The sequence below is a fragment of the Herpailurus yagouaroundi genome, unplaced genomic scaffold (assembly GCF_014898765.1).
Source record: "Herpailurus yagouaroundi ecotype Mexico unplaced genomic scaffold, PumYag 207, whole genome shotgun sequence".
NCBI lineage: Eukaryota > Metazoa > Chordata > Mammalia > Carnivora > Felidae > Herpailurus > Herpailurus yagouaroundi.
This window is the reverse complement of record NW_024412438.1, coordinates 43,593-64,455: the sequence shown is the minus strand read 5'-3', so window position 1 is coordinate 64,455 and position 20,863 is coordinate 43,593. Positions and strand designations below refer to the sequence as shown.

The following is a 20,863-nucleotide window of genomic DNA, read 5'->3' as shown; positions in this document are numbered from 1 at the left end:
GAGAGAGAGACTGAGTGCGAGCAGGGGAGGGGCAGAGAGAGAGGGAGACACAGACAAAGCAGGGTCCGGGCTCTGAGCTGTCAGCACAGAGCCTGATGCAGGGCTCGAACTCACGGACCGCAAGATCATGAGCTGAGCCGAAGTCAGACGCTCAAACGACTGAGCCACCCAGGCGCCCCTGAAATCTGTCATCCTCAACTGGCAGGATCAAGTTTAAACTCTGTAGTTTGGCATGTAAGGCCCTCTTTTTTTTTTTTTTTAATTTTTTTTTTCAACGTTTATTTATTTTTGGTACAGAGAGAGACAGAGCATGAACGGGGGAGGGGCAGAGAGAGAGGGAGTCACAGAATCGGAAACAGGCTCCAGGCTCTGAGCCATCAGCCCAGAGCCCGACGCGGGGCTCGAACTCCCGGACCGCGAGATCGTGACCTGGCTGAAGTCGGACGCTTAACCGACTGCGCCACCCAGGCGCCCCGTAAGGCCCTCTTTGATGTATCCCGCCACTCCCCACTTTGCTGTCCCCTTATCTCTTTTCTCAAAACTCAGCTCAGGGGCGCCGGGGTGGCTCAGTCGGTTAAGCACCTGACTCAGTTTCAGCTCAGGTCATGATCTTCACGGTTTCGTGAGTTGAACCCTGTGGCAGGCTCTGTGCTGACAGTGCAGCATCTGCTTGGGATTCTCTGTCTCTCTGCCCCTCCCCTGCTCACACTGTCTCTGCCTCCCTCAAAAATAAATGAATGAACTTAAACAAAAGATTTTTTGAACTTAGCTTAAATGCACCTCCACGAAAAAGCTTTTCAGGGTACTCTGCTCCTCCCAGCAGATGGATCTTGATTGTTGTCTTTGAGTTCCTTAGCGCCCTGTGCACACAGATACCTTGGTTGTGGGCTGGTGCCCTTTAGCACCTTACTTGGTCCTGTGGATTGATTTCCCTAAGTAAAAAAAAAAAAAAAAAAAAAAAAAAAGCTGGACACTAAGCTTCCTAAGGGCAAAGACCAGGTCTTCATTTTTCTGTCTGCAAGCTTCATACAGATTTAGTACGAAGGATGCTTTTCGTAAGTGTCTGTGAAATGGAGGCGTGTGTGTTTGCCACACTTGACAGAGTGGAGTAGAATGGCCTTCTAGAAGTTACACTCCCTGCACGCTGTCTTCCAACTCCTGCCGCTGTAAATATTTCACGTTCTTTAGGATCTTCTTGGAGGGGCGCTTGGGTGGCTCAGTCGGTTAAGTGTCCACTCTTGATTTTGGCTCAGGTCACGATCCCTGGGTTGTGGGATCGTACCCCTCACTGGGCTCCATGCTGAGCGTGCAGCCTGCTTAAGATTCTCACTCTCCCTCTGCCCCCTCTCCCTTGTTTGCTCGCTCGAAGAAAAACAGATCTTCTTGGAAAGAGTTTGCATAGCCATCCCAATAGCCTGACTTGCACAAGATTCCTTCTGGTGCTCAGTTGCCACAGTTCTGGTCCCTCTTCTACCTTGAGTGGAGATGGAAAATTAGATGCTTGTTGAAATAAAGTTAATAGCCTTTCACCGTGCTGTTGAGAATCACTCTGTAATGAGCCACAGTTACCGGTGGATATGTGTAGGGGTGGGAACTAGGTGGCAGCTATTGGAGTAGAGATTGTTTCTTATGACCGCTTTATTGAGACATAATTCATACACCATGCAATTCACTTATTTAAAGTGTAGAATTCAGTTTTTAGTATATTCCCAGAGTTGTGTAACAATCACCACGATAAGATTTAGAACATATTTTTTTTAAATATAATTTATTGTCAAGTTGGCTAACATACAGTGTATACAGTGTGCTCTTGGTTGTGGGGGGCAGATTGCCGTGATTCATCGCTACATACAACACCCAGTGCAAGTGCCCTCCTCAGTGAAGATTTAGAACGTTTTAATCATTACAAAGGGAAACCCCATATCATTTCTCACTCCCCATTTCCCTCCCAATCGTCTAGCCCAAGGCAAGCACTTACCTACTCGGTGTGTGTAGACTTGTCTGTGTGGAACATTTCATATAAGCAGATTCTGCAATACGGGGTCCTTGGTGACAGGTGTCTTTCACTTAGGATAACATTTCCAAATTTCCTCCGTGTTGTAGCATGTGTCCGTATACGGCTAGACTGTGCTTAATTTACTCATTCGTCGATTGATGGGTATTTGGGTTGTTCCCAGTTTTTGGCTACCATGAGTAATGCTGCTATTGTGTATAAGTGTTTGAGTAGACTTCTGTTTCATTTCTTTTGTGTGTATACCTGGAAGTGAAATTGTTAGGTCATGTGTTAATTCTGTTATCATTTTGAGGAACGCCAGACTGTTGTCCAAAGTGACTGTAACACCATTTCACATTCCCACCGGCAGTGTTTGAGATCCTAATTTGTCTGCATCCTTGCCAACACTTGTTATTATCTGTCTTTTTATATTTATGTTACTAAAGACAGACTGAACGCTTTTGATATTTATATAAATGTGCATATTTTATGTAAAGGTGCACGTAATTTTATATTTAGATATAGCATCCTAGTAGGTGTGAAGTAGCTTCTGTGATGTTTTTTTAAGATTTAAAAAACTGTAATAGAGAGAGAGGGAGGGGCAGACAGAGACAGAGGATTTGAAGTGGGCTCTGAGCTGACAGAGACAACCCAGTGTGGGGCTTGAACTCACAAACTGTGAGATCATGACCTGGGCCAAAGTCGGACACTTAACTGACTGAGCCACCCAGGGGCTGCTCATTATGGGTTTGGTTTGCGTTTCCCTAATGGCTAATGGTGTTGAGCATCTTTTCACGTACTTATCAGCCATTTATTTAACTTTACTATTTAGATCCTTTGCCTATTTTTTTAAGTTTATATTTTTTAGTAATCTCTGTTAGCAGGGTGGGGCTCGAACTCCTGACCCCGAGATTAAGAGTCTTACGCTCCTCTGACTGAGCCAGCCAGGTGCCCCTCCTTTGCCTGTTTTTAAATTGGGTTGTCTTTTTTTTTTTTTTTTTTTAATTTTTTTTAACGTTTATTTATTTTTGAGACAGAGAGAGACAGAGCATGAACGGGGGAGGTCAGAGAGAGAGGGAGACACAGAATCGGAAACAGGCTCCAGGCTCTGAGCCATCAGCCCAGAGCCTGATGCGGGGCTCGAACTCATGGACCGCGAGATCGTGACCTGAAGTCGGACACTTAACCGACTGAGCCACCCAGGCGCCCCTGAGTTGTCTTTTTATTATCGAGCTGTAAGAGTCTTTGATGTATTCTGGATACAGGTCCCTTATCAGACAGACGATTTACAAACAGCTTCTGTGTTCTCCTACTTTTTCTTTTGAGTGTAGTTGACACACAGTGTTGTGTGTTTCGGGCGTACAAACACTGACTTAGCTTCTCTGTACATTATGCTGCGCTCACTGCAAGTGTAGCTACCATGTCACTATATGTGGCTGCGTCGCCGTTACGGTGTCATTGACTTTATTCCCTATGCTATCCTTTTATTCGTCTTTTGACTTTGTTGGTGACATGGTTCACAGCAAAAAAAATTTTAATTTTGATAAAGCCCAATTTATTCTTTTGTCACCGATGGTTTTGCCATCATATTAAGAAGCCAGCGCCTAATCTAGGGTCATAAAGATTTACTCCCATGATTTCCTGAGAGTTTTACTGTTTTAGCTCTTCCATTTAGCTCTCTGATCCATTTTGAGTTACATTTTGTGCGTGTGTGTGTGGTAGAGATTTGAACGACTTAAAAAATGTTTCTCAGTCTTGACATAGGACTGAATATCCTGTTTTTATTTTTTCCTTCCTGAGATGATAATCTAGATGCAGTCAGAAGGTGACTTCTGGAGTGGCAGGTGTCCCTCTTGTAGAGAGAGATGTTGACAGGAGGAATAATGTGCTAACGTGTGTGGCAGATTTCAGAGATTAGGGTCAGGTGCCAGGCAGCCTCCCGCTCACCACAGACTCGAGCATTAGTTTAAATCTTGCCGTTTCAGAATGGGTGAGAATTGTACGACAGGTGCCAGGGGCTGTCGTAGAACCAGTTTTATGTGTTATTAGCCGTAGCTGGTGGGCAGCTCTAACGGGCTTATTTGGTTTTCTCCTCAGGGGTCTCTCTGTTTGGTTTGTCGGCCCTCTTGCTCCCTGGGAACTTTGAGTCCCATCTGGAACTTGTCAAGTCCCTGTGTCTGGGGCCATCGCTGATCTACACAGCCAAGTTCGCTCTTGTCTTCCCTCTCATGTATCACACCTGGAATGGGATCCGACACTTGGTAAGTTCATCGTTTACGCGCTTTCTGGGTGAAGGGAATATAGGGGAACGTAGGGTTCTCTCTTTTGTTGCCTGGGTTTGGTGCTGCCCCTGAAGTTAGTTGTGCTGACCTTTGCCCGGGGGCCTCTTGGGGAAAGCTCAACGGGTCCCGGGGTCCCATGCCCTGCTCGGCAGCCCCGCCGAGCAATGGGTGTAGGCCAGCCAAGACCCTTGCTTGGTCTCACTGCGAACTCGTCCGTTGTGTGAGGCGCGTCACTACGAGAGACCCCTGAAGCCAGGACCTCCCTCTGGCCTAGGAGGCGTACTTAGTACACGCGTAATTAACTGGCGCCTACTGTGTGTCAGCCTCTGTTCTAGAGCCTGGGGTTTCAGTTATGAGCTAGATGGTTGCTGATTCCTGTCAATCCAGGTGACAGACTGCTGGAGTCAAATATATTAACTTCTGTCAACTTCTGTTATCTTAACATCGGATCGCGTTGACTGTTCTTTTTTTTTTTTTAACCGGAGATAAGGGGTGGAGTGCTTGTTTTTTTTGTTTGTTTGTTTTTGTTTTTTAGTGTTTATTTTTGAGAGAGGTAGAGTGTGTGTGTGAGTGGGGGAGGGCAGAGAGAGAGGGAGACACAGAATCCGAAGCAGGCTCCAGGCTCCGAGCTATCAGCACAGAGCCCGACGCGGGGCTCAAACCCACAAAGCACAGGATCATGACCTGAGCTGAGGTCGGCCGCCCAACCGACTGAGCCACCCAGATGCCCGAACTGTTTTTGGTCTTTTGTTAAGCTGTTAGAGAGAATGGGGCCACCTTTAACAGCAGCTGGGTAGCTAGGATCCCAGATTTTAATATTGGGGTTAAAAATTTGTTGATGGCCTAAAAGCTGTCCTGGTGTTGCCTCCTGTGTGACCTTTGGGTCAGTTCAAAACTAGTGTTTCCGTCTCTATTTTATAAAGGGATTAAAGCTTAATCACGCCTGCCCCGGGCCAGAGATTAGTCTCTCCTCCAGTGTTTTAAGATTTTGTGATCTCCCTACCCCAGCCTTGCTTTCTTTCACAGGAAGACAATTTTGATTCCATTGTTTCTCATCTTCCTTCCTTCTGAACCTGAGTCATCTGCCAGATGGATACTTTTGCCTTAATGTGACCTTTAAACCTTCCACATCAGAGTCTAGAGACAAGCACTTTCTAAATTTCAGTCTGGTCCAAAAGACACTTGAATGGAATCAGAAAAGTGAGGGACTGAATGACCTATTTAATTAAGCGTATCTATCAACTGTTCCCTGGGGTGGTGTCCAGTTTGATTCACAATGACTTCACTGCCCCCTGGGAGGGGATAGGGAAGGAGGGCATTTCCATTAATGACTTCTTATTCCGCAGAACAGATCTCTCTAATGAAAATCAGCCGATCAGTTTCCTCTGGTCACATCCTGGCTCAGGCGGGGTTTGCCATGTATCTGCTCTGGTCTCAGTAAGAGGGGGGGTTAGGGGAAGAGGTCTTGCAAAATCTCAGAATGCAGTCAAGGTTTTTCTGCCCTGGTTCCTGCCTGTAATGGTAATCTCTTTGTTGACACAGTGGGGAGCCTAAAGGCTTTTCTTAAGCCCTTTAAATCTGCTTTTATTTTTTTTCTTGTGGCCAGTGCTGGCTCTGAGTGTGGGACAGGATTTGGTCTACTCTGCACGGCAGTGCCAGCTCTCGCCCTCTGAGCCTCTCTGAGCCTCTCTGAGCCTGATAGCTGCCTTCCCTGAAGACCTGATGGGGCGTGGTCAGTGGCATTGATGTAGGAGACTGAGAAGTGACAGGGTCTCTGGCGTTCTGAGAGTGTCCCTCCATCACTACCAGCCAGTAGGGCTCCTTTTTTCTGTTTTGTTTTGTTTTGGGGTTTTTTTGGTAAAACACCGTTCCTATGTAAGCAGAACAGCTCTATGTGGAATCTGCTTGACTCCTAATCTGGTCCAGGTAGAGAGAGGCCTGACTCCTACTCCCTGACCCCGCGCTGGGCTCTCCCTGACTTTTCTCTGAAGTGCTCCTGACTTAGCTTAACCCACAGTGTGGGCGTTGGTACTGTGCAGGGGGCAGCCAAGTGTGGAAAGTGTAGAACCTAGAAATTCTGCTTTTGCCCTAGGGGATCTTTTAGTGACTCAGAGTACAGTATGTTAGTGTCCCTGGGGTACAAGAGAGTCGAGATCAGTGTTTTTAAACCCCTGGTTTTTGTTGCAATGGGTAGAAAATCAGGTTAGTGGGTTATTACCCACAAAACCAGAAATTAGGGGTGCCCAGCTGGCTCAGTCAGTGGAGAGTGTGACTCTTGGTCTTAGGGTCGTGGGTTCAAGCCCCACATTGGGCATAGAGGTTCTTAAAAAAACAACAAAACAGGAATTTAGTAGGATGCGGCATACAGAATGTAGCACACACACGCTAATGATAAATATCGCTTATTCTTTCGTGAACTTTCGCTATAAATGTACTGACAAACAGAATTGAGACATCGTGGTCTAGATCCCAGAGTATTTTCTTAGGGTACTGGTTCTCTGACAGATGTGACTTCTCAGCGGGGGTCCCGTGAGCCACTGTGTCTGAGGAATCACGTGTAGTGCGCCCCCGTTGTGGAGCTTCGCGCTGTACGTCAATAAGTTGTTTCAGAAGTCTTGCAGCTAAACGGCCACCAAATTCACTTGACCATAGAAGTTTTCTCGTGCAGTAACTTTCAGCATTCTGAGGGACTAGTTTGTGGAGGGACTCACTTGGGGAAACACTGATTTGGTGGTGGTGTCACGAGGGAAAGTTACATCTCTTCAGTCTAGAAGCTTCTGTATGTAGGGGCCGAGGATGCCTTTCCTGTCCCCGGGAGAAGGGGGTGGTGGGTGTCATGTCGCACGGGCTTTGAGAAAGGTGGAGGTGGGTCGGGTGTGAGAGAAGCGTTTTCCCCCTTGACCCGGGCTGAGGGCGGTTGCCCTCCATGAGGTGGGGCTCCTGTGTCAGAAAGGACAGTAGCCAGGACCCTGATTGCTGAAATCCTTTCTTGCTTGCTTTCTTCTCCTTCTTTTTTTTTTTTTTTTCTTCTTTTTTCTGCAGATGTGGGACCTCGGGAAAGGTCTGAAGATCCCCCAGCTGTACCAGTCTGGAGTGGCTGTCTTGGTTCTTACTGTGTTGTCCTCTGTAGGGCTGGCAGCCATGTGAAGAGTGAAGTTCCCAGCATTGTCTTCCCATAAATGATTCACTGACCTGTCTTCCTGTTGGTGACTCTCTTCTCCAGCCGAGGCGCAGTTCTCCTGATTTCCTCAGACCCTTTGTGCTCGCACATCCCCTTGGAGCTCAGTAGCAGTAGATACCTTATAGAGCCATGGCAGTGGGGAAGGGCCCAGTTTCCCCTCGTTTCTAAAGATGGAATGACTCAAAAATTCCCTTTTCCTGCCCCCAGCCTACAGCCTACTCCGGGCCTGGGAGCCCTCATTCTCTGTCCATATTGGGCCTTGATTTGTGCTGACGGTCAGCTTTTGGCTCCTTCTTCCTGAGACAGTGGAAACAATGCCAGCTCTGTGGCCTCTGCCACGGGGACCGGGAGTGGGGCTGTGGGCGCCACCGCCTGTGGGTTGCTAGCTTAAAGGACAGTTCTGTTCACTGGTCAGAGCCCAGGGTCTTCAGCGCCCACACAGCATGACCGAAAGCAGAGGGGTGGGGGTGGTGGGGAATTAGCCTGTCCCAGCCAGAGGGAGATAAAGAGAGTCAGTTGACTCTTGAAGCAGGTGCTCTGGGGGGGAGATACACAGCTCTTGATGCAAAAGGAAGACCCAGAAAGTTATCGATGAACGTGTGAAGGATTATCCCCCCCCCCCCGCATTTCTGGAAAAACGAGCCTCTTTGCTGATCCAAGTTCGTAGGGCATCTTTTTCTGAAACTGAATTAAAAAAATCGTTTTGTCTTTGACTCTCCTTGAAATCGAGAGAAACCCAGAGAACGGCGGTCGGGGAGGAGCCAGTTTCCTCCCCACTCCCTCTGCTCTCAGGCGTTCACATCCCCCAATCTGACCTTTCACAGGAGGGAAACCGCTCGTCCCTCTGCCACTGACCACTGGAACAGTCTTTAGGGAATCAAATGCAAGTAGCCAGAGATTGAATATCATAGAGAAGCCTCAGAGACGGAAGGAGCAAGAGAAAGGAAGCTTAGCATGTGGAAGCTCGGCGTTACCACAGGCTCCAGAATCCCGCTGAGAACTGCTTATAACCCTCCTGGTGCAGTTCAGCACACTGTGAGCCAGGAAGGGAGCCAGAGCCCCAGAGGTGGCAGCTGAGGGATCATGAGCTGGGTACATAGACTGGGAGAGAGAGGGGGGCAGAGACGAGACAGGAGGGACTATTCAAGACCCGGCAAACATTTATAATTTAATGGGAAGACTTGCTGCTTTGAAAATCTATATGAGCCAGGCTCTTGGGTCCCTAACTCCCTTGGTGGGAGTGCTGTTTTGATATTCTTTGGAAACTCAGGGGTAACATCTGTCTTGTCTGTCTGACTTGTTGGCCAACTGGTTAATGCTGTGGGTTGGAGAGGAGGAACAGGGACTGTGTAACTGGTGGCCGTTGGGCAGGAAGACCTCGCTTAAGCCAAGACCGCGGGGACCTGCTGCCACAAGAGTCTTCCTCCCGGCCCCCAAGGGGTCTTTGGCTTTCCACACTGATCGCTTCTCCCTTTTTGTGCAACTAGCCCTGAAGAGTCTTTGTAGCCTTCCTCCCGCTTAAACCGTATGTCCTTTGTCCTTGTCCTTGGAGTGAGGGACAAATGTCCATGAGGGAAGGTTTTGACATCGGAACCGGGAAAGGTTCGGCAAGGGCATTGCATTGAACAGTCAGCACCAGGACGATGCAGAACAGGAGAATGGTAAACAGGTGTTAGAAGCCGGGAAGCGGATCTTAACTTTTTTGGTGGCTTCTTAACCATTTGACTGGTTGGGGTTGGGGTCCAGTGGCCATCAAGCTTGTTATTCTGCCCTCAATTCCTACTTACCATCTCTCTTTGTTTTTTAGGGTTTTTTTTTTTTGCCCCCTCTGTCTTCTAATCACTTTTGTATCTTCAGTTTTCAAACTATGGATGTACGTTTGCTTGAGTTTCACTTTTATAGCTCTCTCTAGTTTGTCTTCCTGGTGTGTTCACCATCCTCAGGTGTGAAGTCTTGCACAAGGGTAGTGTCTTCTGCCCGTATCTGGCTTTCCTTACCTTTTCTTCCCCATCTTCTCCAGACACACGCATGCAGCCTCTACTCAGCGCCTATACTTCTGACCCAGAAGTTGTAGTAGGAATGCTCGGGGTGAAAAATGAGGGGTGGCAGTGAGGGACTGGTGGTTTGAGATTTCTGTTGCTATGATTCAGACCAACTTACTCTTGGTCACTTTTGGAGTATAAGTGACTCAACCTGTGTAAAAACGTATTCCACTTCAAGCCACTGTCATGTTCTTATTCCTATGCTGTTTCCTCCTACTAATGGGTTACCGGGGGCAACCATAACAGAAGGAAAACATCCAAGTCACTAAAAGATTCAATAAATGATGTTTATTTTCCAAATGTACCTTTATTCCCACCCTGAAATTTCCCCGTTCTATATCCCTCACCAGGGGTCTTGCTTCCTTCACTCCGTTTCCAGACAGGTTTTCTCAGTGGGGTCCCTGGGTGTCTCCGGAGTTCCAGGTTTGTACGTCTGGACCTCAGCTAAATTTGGACCTGCCCAATGCTCCGGCATGCGTGGGCTCCTAGGTGGGCTCTTGGGAGAGATGGCTGGGCTTTGGGGGCCTGGAGTGTGACCTGCAGAGGGGTGTGAGCTTTGGGGTTGGTCTGGGGAACTGAGGTTTACAGGTGGGGAGTTTGGGATTATGATGGGACTTGGTGCTTGTGGTACGGTCTTTGTGATCCACTTCCCGAGTTTCCTCTGACTGTCTGGGTCGTGAGGCTGTCGGGTAGAATACAAGAGTTATGTTTCTGGTCAGGCCTAGATCGTTTCTGGTCATTAGAATCCTTAGAATTCTAGCTCCATTTCTCCCCGTACCATGGACAAAAGGTCAGATCAGGTCATTTTACACGGGGGGGGGGGGGGGGGGCGTAAAATGTCATTAGCTCCTCTCCTTAGGTGTCAGAAGACGGGGACTAGACAGGCTAAGACAGAGCTGGTTAGAGGCTCCCCCTGCTGGGATAGTGATTCCGTAACAAGAGGCATTTTTGAGGTTGAAAAGAAGCGGGGGATAATAGGATTTGAGGTTGGGTGGGAGGAATAGATACCTTGCCGAAGATTTCAGGACGCAGCCCGTTGGAGGCCTTGAGTAAATCCGGATTTTTCTGTATCCACTTGGTGAGGGAGGCAGCACCAGCCACTGTACGGGAGGTCAGGGTCACCCGGGCGGGGGGCACCTTCAGAGGCATTTGCCAGGTGCCCATGAAGGATCCCCAAGGACTTGCCTAAAAGGAAGACGACGCGGTCCTGCGGCAGGGTCCCCACTCCCAGTACCGCACCTGTTGGCAGGTCTGTTGTCTCCCTTCCACCCTGTACCCTCGGGAGGCGTGGCGACGAAATCAGTCAGAGACACAGCCTCCCCACCCTCGCTTTACCCCCTTTCTCATTTAGGCCACTCTTGGTTTTTTCAGCATATTAACTCTGAGGGCCTAAATTAAATCCTGTGTCCTTGGGCTAAGTCTGGCAGAGTGCCCACTGCATAAGTATCATCACGTGAAGGTGTTCATCAGTGTAAGGAATTCTGGGTGCTCACTCTGTCATGTTGGATAAACTGGCAGTTTGGGGGTGGTCGTGTTGCAGTGGTGAATTAGATGGAATTTTAATTTCCAGATAGTGGCTGTGCTAGATTGCAAACCTCCAGTCTCGGTCACCCCAGTTCTGTGCCTCAGTTCTTTACCTTTCTCAGTAGGAATGGAGATCAGTATCTCACCTTGGAACGGGGCACCAAGGGCAGCAGATGGCCACGATCATTGGCGATAAACTGAGTGTAGCCTTCGTGGGAAGAAATTCTCTAGGGGAGAAGCGAGGAGAGAAGTGTTTGTGAAAATGGAGTGGAAAAGAGAGAAGGTGTCCTAGGGGCTTGAGGTAAGGGCTGAGGGAGAGGAGGGTCGTAGACTTTAGAACAGGCTAAAGGAGTTCCGTGCCAGTCAGTGACAGAGAACATGGGGTAAAGAATCAGAAACCGGCCTTGCAGGAGCCCTGCCCATGAATACCTCTTTTGTTGGCTTGGCGGGAGACCAGTTCTGCAGATACTTGGGTGAGAAAGCTTTTTCATACTGTGGAGAGAAAGACGAGAATCTCTGTGAGGCTCAAAGGCCCCATGCCCAGGAAATGATAACTAGGCGAGTCCTTGAGAGTGGAGGACCAAAGACCTGAAGGCTTTAACTCACTGTAGAAGGGATGTACTCTTGGTCTGCATGTGTGCTGTTCAACATGGGCCACTAGCCACATGTGGCTAGTGGACACTTGAAACGTGACTAGTCTGAATGGAGGTGCTTTGGAAATAGAAAATACAATGAAGACAGTACAAAAAAGAGAATGCAGACATTTAAAGTACTGATTAAACATTAAAATAATATTTTGGACTTACTAAGTGTATCATTAAAATTAATTTTATTTCGGGGGCACCTGGGTGGCTCAGGCAGTTGAGAATCCTACTCTTTTTTTTTTTTTTTTTCAACATTTATTTATTTTTGGGACAGAGAGAGACAGAGCATGAATGGGGGAGGGGCAGAGAGAGAGGGAGACACAGAACGGAAACAGGCTCCAGGCTCTGAGCCATCAGCCCAAGCCTGACGCGGGGCTCAAACTCACGGACCGCGAGATCGTGACCTGGCTGAAGTCGGACGCTTAACTGACTGCGCCACCCAGGCGCCCCGAGAATCCTACTCTTGATTTCAGCTCAGGTGATGATCTCCTGGTTCGTGGGATCGAGCCCTACATTGGTCTCTGTGCTGAGAGTGCGGAGCCTGCTTGGGATCCTCTCTCTGCCCCTCTCTGCCCCTCCCCTGGTCACGTGCACGCGCACACACACACACACACACACTCTCTCTCTCTCTCAAAATAAACTTAATTTGATTTTTTAAATTTTTTTTCATGTAGCTACTAGAAAGTTTTCAATTACGTTGCGACTCGCATTATCTTTTTACTGGGGACCCCTGGTCTGGAACAGGGGTCAGCAAACTGGCCCGTGGGCCAAACCCATCCTTCAGTCTGTCTTGGGATGACCTGAGAAAGCTAAGAACGGTTTTTATAGATGAATATTTGCGATTGATATGATAAAAGGTAACACTAGCTTTGTATCCCAATTAACTAAAATGTTTTCTCATCCCATAAGAATTCCATTTTTTTCGGGGCTCCTGGATGGCTCCGTCAGTTAAGCACCCGACTCTTGGTTTCGGCTCAGATCATGATCTTGCAAGTTCATGAGTTCCAGCCCCATATTGGGCTCTGTGCTGACAGTGCGGAGCCTGCTTGGGATTTTCTCTCTCTCCCTCTCTCTCCCTCCCTTCCTCCTTCCCTCCCTCTCTCCCTCTCTCCCTCTCTCCCTCCCCCACCCTGCTGGTGCTGCCTCAGTCTCTCTCGAACTTAAAAAAAATAAACACGATCTATAAAAAAAATCATTTTTTTCATTAGTATTACCAAAAAAATGGCAGTTACTATATTTTCAATCTTGTCAAAATTTTATGGAAAAATATTTTGCTGATGTAAGTACCCACATAATAGCTCTGATTGTGTCTCTTGGCCCTAAAAATAAAATATTTATCCCTTTGCCCTTTACAGAAAAAAAGACTTGCTGATCTCTTGTTTAGATCCTACAAACTTAACCCTGAAATACCTTTTGCTCGTCATTGGGCCCTCTACCCTGAGGAGCTAAGGAGGTGAAAAATAGTCTCACACTTTCAGTTGTCCATTCAGTAATCAGAATCCCATGGGAGGGTCAGTCCAAACTTGGAGTCTGGAAGGCAAGATGAAATGTTAGAGATGAGAAAAGAGCTTACCTGGTTTGCACTGTAGTTGGTGGCCATGATCCTGCCACTTTTCACTGTTTACCTTTGTTGCCTGGCAACTGCAGAAGGCTGACCTTCCGGGACTACCGGTCCCTTCTACTTGTTCTTCGATTTCTCGGATGACACTGCTCCAACCTTTCCCGTGACACTTAGGTTCATTTTCGTTTTAGGGATGTGAGAGACAGAGTAAATAAACATGAAAAAATTAGCTAAATAGCAGCCCTCTCTCTTCTTTAAAAAAACGTTTTTTTGAAGTTTGTTTTGAGAGAGAGTGAGCAGGGGAGCGGCAGGGAGGGGGAGAGAGGGAATCCCAATTAGGCTTTGCACTATCAGCACGGAGCCCGACATGGGGCTCGAACCCCTTGAACCATGAGATCGTGACCTGAGCCAAAACTAAGAGCTGGGTATTTAATCGACCGAGCAACCCAGGCACCACCCTCCCTTCTAAACTCGTGTAGACTCATTTGTATTGTGAAGATAATAGGGCCTCCCTTTACAGGGTAAATGAGATAAAGTGCAAAGTGTCTAAACAGTGTCCTTGCATAGGAGGTACTCAGTACTAGGGCAACTGTTTATAGGTCCCCTACTTCATTTTCTCAGACAGAGAAATAATGTTTTATAACGCGACTTAGATTTATCCCCAGAAGGAAAAAGCATCTCTTGTCCTTTGTCCTTAAATGGCTCCTGTCTCCTCCATCACTTTAGAATCTCAGGGCTTAAGAACACAGATACTTGGTGTTGGCAGGGATGGGGTAGGATCAGGAGCCGGTGGGGGGAGATCGGGCAGGGATGGTGAGAAAACCATGGTGTGGAAGGCACCAGATTTGGGGAATTAAGTGGTGGTGCCAGGGCACAAACCTAATGTTTGTGGGACTGGGCAAGCCCTCTGAGACTCCTGTAAAATGGCATCAGCATATCCATTTACTGGGTTGTCAGAATTCATGAGAAAGTGGCACTGCCACATAAGTTGTAAAGTCTGTTTATACATGAGATGTTAAGATGAAAAAAGTCAGTTGTTCAAAGAAATGATGGAGAACCAAGAGAGCGTCATAAGGGAGAGTCGTCAGTCCCTTCTCCCTTCCTCTTCCCCCACCCCCACCCAAGTCATCACCCCAACCAACACACCAGGTATAAGAGCACTCCTGTGCTTCTAGAATTGGAGGTACAAAGAGCCGTGGTTCTGTAGGCTCTGGCAGTTAACCCCGGGATAACCTGAAGTCTGGAAAGGACGTGTGTGCTCATTCCCTGCGGTCCTCAACACCTTGGGGTGATACCATTAAGAACCAAGGACTGTGCTCTAGGGTATCCGTGGTCCTGAAAGCACAGTGACAGTTAAGCAACTGCATTTCTCATGGAACTTCTGCCTTCAGCTGGTTCGCTCTTCTGATAGAGTTGTAATTATCTGATGACCGCATTCTTATTTTTTAGAATTAACTAGTTGTTGTTTAATGGGAGAAGTAATGTACTGGGGGTGGGGGGAGTTCCAGTTTTACAGAAGGATGTCAAGTCTCCACCTGACTTCAACCCCCAGTCTTGCTCCTCAGAGGCAATTACGGTTACTATTGCTGTCGTAACTACTTGACCATTTAGGTTATTTCCAGCCTTTTGCTGTTATAGACGTGCTTGCAATGAAAATCTATTATGCATATATATCTTTATGAATAGATATAGATAGACCTGTATGTATTCTTACGAACGTACGGGATTGATAGGATACGTTCCTAAACCGGAATCGGAAAGTCAAAAGGCTTGTGCATTTAGAACGTTGAGTAGACAATGTCACGTTGCCAAAGATACTATGCCAGTTTGTACATCTCCTGGAAGTGCATGAGAGGGCTAGTCCTCCACTCTCTTTCTAACACTATTACTAATGTTTTTCCTGTTTTTGTCAATCTGACAATAACGAGCATAGTTACTATATACCAGCCACGGTTTTAATTGCTTTTCATTACATTTTCTTACTTGGCTCTCGTAACCACCCCAGCCAAGGAAACCGGGGCATACCGAGGAAGGAGTAGAGCCAGGATTTCATCCCAGGTATTCTGACTCTACAGCCATCAGTTTTAACCACTTCCACCATATTATGTCTTAAAGTTGGAGGTAAACCATGGTAAATCATTGGGGGCGCCTGGGTGGCTCAGTCGATTGAGTGTCCAGCTCTTGGTTTCAGCTCAGATCATGATCTCACAGGTCATGAGTTCAAGCCCTGCATCAGGGTCTGGGCTGAAAGAGTGGAGCCTGCTCAGGATTCTTTCTCTCTACCTCTGTCTCTGTCCCTCCCCTGCTCCTGCTTATTCTCTCTCTAATTAATAAACTTAAAAAGAAGCACAAACCATGGCTTATCATTGTTTTAAATTTGCATTTCTTCAATTATGATTTTTTCCCATATGTTTATTAGCCTTTTTATTTCTCATATTTTTTTTCCCTGAAAATAACCTTCTGTGTCTTTTGCCACTTGCAATTGGGCTGTTGATCATTTTTTATTAATCTTGAACTCCTTATATATTAAGGAAATTAGTTCTTTTGTCAAATATGCTGCAAACATTGCAAACATTTCCTGCCAGTGTGCTTGTCATTTAATTTTTTGTTGTGGGCTTTTTTTTTTTTTTTTTGGCCATGGATGTGTTTTTAATATTCACATAGTCAAATTGATTACTCTTTCTGTGCTTCTGTATCTTAAGCTTTGAATGGCTTTTTGTAAATTTGAATGTTTAAAAAAATAATTCATAGTTTCATTTTTTATATTTAATTTTTTTAAATTTATTTTGAGAGAGAGAGAGAGAGACCAAGTAGGGGAGGGGCAGAGAGCGAGGGAGAGAATCCCAAACAGGCTCCACGCTGTTAGCGCAGAGCCCAAAGTGGGCTCAGTCCCATGAACCGTGAGATCGTGACCTGAGCTGATACCAAGAGTCAGACACTTAACCAACTGAGCCACCCAGGTGCCCCTAGCTTTAAATTCTTCCTGGAATTTATTCTGGTGACTAGACTGAGATCAGGCCCCAGATGCCTAACTAGCTGTCTTGGAATCATTCATTGAATATACCATGGTTTCCTTGCTGACTTGAAATGCCACCTTTATTTTACTTCCTAATTTATTTAGGTCTATTTCTGGATCCTCTAACCTATTGTTCTTGGGGGAAGGGTAACCATTTTAGGTTGTCTCTTTAAAATCCAATCCGGGCTTGGACCCGTGTCAACTCTCCAGTTAGAATTTCACAAAAACTAGGAAATTGTAAATAATAACAGGCAATTTTCAAGCTTCTCATAAAATTGTACTGAAATTTTAGTCTTTCTTCAGATTGATTGGTTGACTTCCGGAACAGGAGATGGTCTTTCATTGGACCAGATTTAACTCTTTCAAAGTTGGAAGGCCCCCTAAGGGTCCCAGTCACAAAATATGCCTCAAGATATTTTCATTGTTTGCTTCGGTTCTCTGATGCCTGAAATTAGACCTCAGGAAATCTTTCATTTGGATTCAGATCACCTGCTGTGGAGTTGCAGTTTGCTTTGTATCTTAATGTGTAAATTGTTTCTAGCTGAGGGTAACCACCAGCCTGGACCCTGGAGTCAAACGGCCTGGTTTAAATTCTGGCTTTGCCTGAACACGTGACCTTGGACAGTGACGACATCTTTCTGCGTCTCAGTTCCCTTGTGGTGTGAACTGGGGAGAGTCTTCGTTTTGAGCGGTAGACACATCTGATATGCCCAGATAGCAGATGTTTGGGTCTTAAAGGGTTCTAGAATGCAGAAGGTAGGACGTGGTCATGAAGAGAGATTGCTTTTCCTCCATCTGTGTTTTTCCCTGGAGTGCTTTCTTCCTCTCTGAAAGCCAGCGTTCCCTCGTTGGCAGCCATCATCCCGAAATAACATAGGCTTTACCTTTCTTTTTAAAGTTTTATTTATTTAAGTCATCTCTACACCCAATGTGGGGCTCAAACTCATGACCCTGAGATCAAGAGTCACACACTCTTCCGACTGAGCCAGCCAGGCACCCTGGGCTTGTACCTTTCTTGCAACCTAGTAAGAGTCTTAACTAATGTCATAGAATTTGGGAAGAAGAAAAAGAATACTGGTCAGTTTAAGTGGAGAGAGACCATAGAAGGTGAAAGTTTCCTACTTTTGCTTTGAACCAGTAGATCTTAAAAAAAAAAAAAAAAAAAAAAAGTACCTGGAATTTAAATTAAAAAAAATAGTGATAAAAAATTTTAATTAAAAAAAATAATAAAAACAAATACATGAAAATTGGTTAATTAATTAATTAATTTAAAAATAAGGAATAGCTTTCCCAAAACCAATGATCAGTTCTTGCATAGTTTTACAAACTACACTTTGTAGTTTGTGCCTACACAAAAACTAGAAATAATAAATACAAACATTATTTTATTCATCACTTATCTTTTACAATAATTATAGCAAGCTATACTACTTACTTTTAAGATTAAATATATTTAGGAGGCACCTGGGTGGCTCAGTTGGTTGAGCGTCTGTCTCTTGATTTAGGCTCAAATCATGATCCCAGCGTTGTGGGAATGAGCCCTGAGTCAGGCCCCATGCTTGAGCACGGAGCCTGCTTAAGATTTTCTCCCTCTCTCTCTCTCTTTCTCTCTCTCTCTTTTTCTCTTTCTTTTTCTCTCTCTCTTTCTCTCTCTCTTTTCTCTTTTTCTCTTTCTCTTTTTCTCTCTTTCTCTCTTTCTCTCTCTCTCTCCTTTTCTCTTTCTCTCTCTCTTTCCTCTGCTTGCACTTTCAAGGAGAAAGGAAAAGAAAGAAGGAAGAAAAGAAAGAGGAAAGAAAAAAAATGAAAGGGAGGAACAAAGGAAAAAAGAAATACATTTTTGGGGTGCCAGGCAGGCTCAGTTGATGGAGCATGCGACTCTTGGTCTCAGGGTTGTAAGTCTGAGCCCCACGTTGTGTGTGAAGATTACTTAAAAATATATTTTTTTTAAGAAACATTTTGAAAAGAAATGTAAAGTTTATTTTTGAGAGGGAGAGAGAGACACAGCATGCGAGTGGGGGTGGGGGGGTGGCGCAGAGAGAGGGAGACACAGAATCCGAAGCAGGCTTGCTCTGAGCTGTCAGCACAGAGCCCAACGTGGGGCTCAAACCCACAAACCATGATCATGACCTGAGCTGAAGTCGGAAGCTTAACCAACTGAGCCACTGAGGTGCCCCTAAAAGAAATGTATTTTGAATATCATTACATATTAGTGTATCAAGAGCCTCCTTGCTTTTTTTATAACTGCATAGTATTACATGGATGGTATATTACACTTTAATCAGTGTTCTATTATTGAACATTTAGTTTGTTTCTTGCTATTACAACAATGCAGAGATGAATAACTTTGTACTTGTGTTGTTTTGCATCTCTGAGTATATTTGTGGGATATGTTTACAGAAGTGAAATTATAAAGTCAAAGGGTATTGCATTGTTTTTAAGATTTTATTTTGAGGTACTTTCCCCATCAACGTGGGGCTTGAACCCACAATCCTGAGGTCAAGAGATGGATGCTCCACTGACTGAGCCAGCCGGGTGCCCAAAGGGTGTTGCATTTTGACAGACATTGCCAAATTGTCTTCCAAAGAGGTCACACTCCCTCCAGCAAGGTGTCAGAGTTCTCAGGCAAATTTTGGAATCTTGATAGATTGATCAGATCTCCCACGTTGTTTCCTTTCACCCCATACTCCTTCCCAGAAATTAAAGGGATCTAGAGCAACTTCTCCCTCAAAAATTTGCATTGTTAGACAAACTCCCTTATTTGGTGCTTTCTAATTTATAACAGCCAAAAGTCAGCAACTTATACTTTTCATGTATCCCCCCTCCACGGTAATTTTTTAAATCAGAAAAATCATTAGTAACCCCTTATGAGTAAAACTTTGGGCATCTTATCTATTACGATTTGACCTCCTGAATCACTGTCTCTGGTCCTACCATCAGCTCTCGAAGGTTTCTTCCAGATAGTTCCAAGGGTACCTTCATGCTACTTTACTGGGGCAGATGGCGGTGAGTCTTAGATGAGAAACCTGGCTTGTGGCTAATTTCCTGGGCTAACAGGATCTTATCCCACCGAGTACTGGCCCAACCTTGAACTATCTATCTCCCCTGGCTTCTGTATATTCCCTCAGAGTTCCAGACATAGTACAGTTCTAGACACAGCACAGAAGAAATGGAGGGCCCAAATACACAAGCTATTTCAAAGCTTCTCTATAGATTACAAATTGCCAATTCTGTTTTCTTCCTGCAAGGAATCTAAGGCTCCCTCTATTGGAAACTATTACATCTCCCCACAGACACCGGAAAAGAATATTCTTGATCAGAACCCTTCATGAGGAATCTAGAGAACAAACTGTACGCAACCAACATGAGGAGACACCAATATGTGTCACTAGTGGTTAGAGTTAAACTTACGTGTCCTTGCACCACTAAGAATAGCGACGGCTGTGATGGACACAGTGTGGCATGTGCTAAGCCATGTGCTCGGACAGCACGCGGGGTGGCCCTACCTTTGAGAACAGATACGATTATTCTCCAGCGTATTGAAATGTAATCTCCACAAACCATTAATATGTATTCTTTTATGTCAGGTTTCGTAACCCTGTAAATGTAGTACAGCCATCAGCGAGGAGAGTTTGGGGAGAGTATTTAAGAAGTAGACTACGTTCTGATTGTCAGGTACAGACGTCAGCTAGGACTAGCAGGTATAAAGTACTCAGCAAGAGATTTTTAATCTTTTTATTTTTTTATAATGTTTTAAATGTTTCCTTATTTTTGAAAGAGAGATCGGGAGCATGAGTCGGGAGGGGCAGAGGATCCAAAGCAGGCTCTGTGCTGACAGCCCCAACGCAGGGCTTGAACTCAGGAACCTCAAGATCAAGACCTAAGCCGAAGTCGGAGGCCCAACCGACAGCCCCCAGGCACCCCCTCAGCAAGATTTTTTTTTTTTTTTTAAAGGAGAGACCCCTAGATGGGTTTGCTGTTTCTCCATATTAGGAGTTTTTCAAACACACTGCTACCACGTTCACACCACTGCCGACACCAGATATGTGTGTGGGTTCCACACCAAGCAAATCTGTGGCTCCTCCAGCTGGGTGCCCTACAATTGAACTCAGTTCTGACACTGTCCACCTAGAGATCGTATCAGGTCCCTGAGGCGAAGGGCTCAGTCCCACAAGACCGCGCCTCTCCAGCCACCCCCAGTTCAGGTGCCAGTTGCAAGGTTCAGATTGTCACCTGATAGCTATAAGCGAGAAGTTGTCATGATGCCTTCCTTGAGATTAATTTGGTAGAGCGGCTCACAGCACTCGGGAAAGCTGTTTACTTACTGTTTACCAGCCTCCCGTAAAAGGATATGATTAAGGACACAGAGGAACACCCAGATGAAGAGATGCTTAGGGCAAGGGATGCGGGAAGGGGTGTGGAGCTTCCCGCCCTCTCCAGGCAGGCCCCTCACCGGCACCTCCCCGTGTTCGCCAACCTGGAGAGCCCTCCAAACCCTGTACTGTTGGGATCTTGATGGAAGCTTCATCGCGTAAACATGATCAATCATTAACTCCACTTCCAGCCCTTCCTCCCTCTCTGGGAAATGGGGGTGGGCCTGAAAATTCCAGGCTTCTAATCTTG

At 46.0% G+C, this 20,863-nt stretch overlaps 2 protein-coding genes across 3 annotated transcripts in view; one reads left to right on the top strand and one right to left on the bottom strand.

The window, feature by feature from the left end:
• SDHC (succinate dehydrogenase complex subunit C) overlaps positions 1-8,169 on the top strand; it is a 35,880-nt gene extending 27,711 nt beyond the window's left edge. Inside the window, exons 5-6 of the mRNA XM_040452362.1 lie at positions 4,091-4,254; positions 7,318-8,169. Coding sequence (XP_040308296.1) covers positions 4,091-4,254; positions 7,318-7,422 — 269 coding nt within the window. The 3' untranslated portion in view covers positions 7,423-8,169. The remainder of the gene's footprint in view (positions 1-4,090; positions 4,255-7,317) is intronic.
• Positions 8,170-9,766: 1,597 nt separating this feature from the next.
• CFAP126 (cilia and flagella associated protein 126) lies at positions 9,767-13,366 on the bottom strand. Of its 2 annotated transcripts, XM_040452360.1 has the most exons (6): positions 13,240-13,366; positions 11,629-11,733; positions 11,452-11,514; positions 11,169-11,249; positions 10,507-10,683; positions 9,767-10,180 (listed from the first exon to the last, which is right to left on the bottom strand). In XM_040452360.1, exons 2-6 carry the CDS (start codon positions 11,671-11,673, stop codon positions 9,863-9,865), a joined length of 684 nt encoding a protein of 227 aa, XP_040308294.1. In that variant the 5' UTR covers positions 11,674-11,733; positions 13,240-13,366; the 3' UTR covers positions 9,767-9,862. The 2 variants fall into 2 exon arrangements, with proteins under 2 accessions (XP_040308294.1, XP_040308295.1); XM_040452361.1 differs by lacking the exon at positions 11,629-11,733 and having other exon boundaries at positions 13,240-13,355.
• Positions 13,367-20,863: the final 7,497 nt, after the last annotated feature.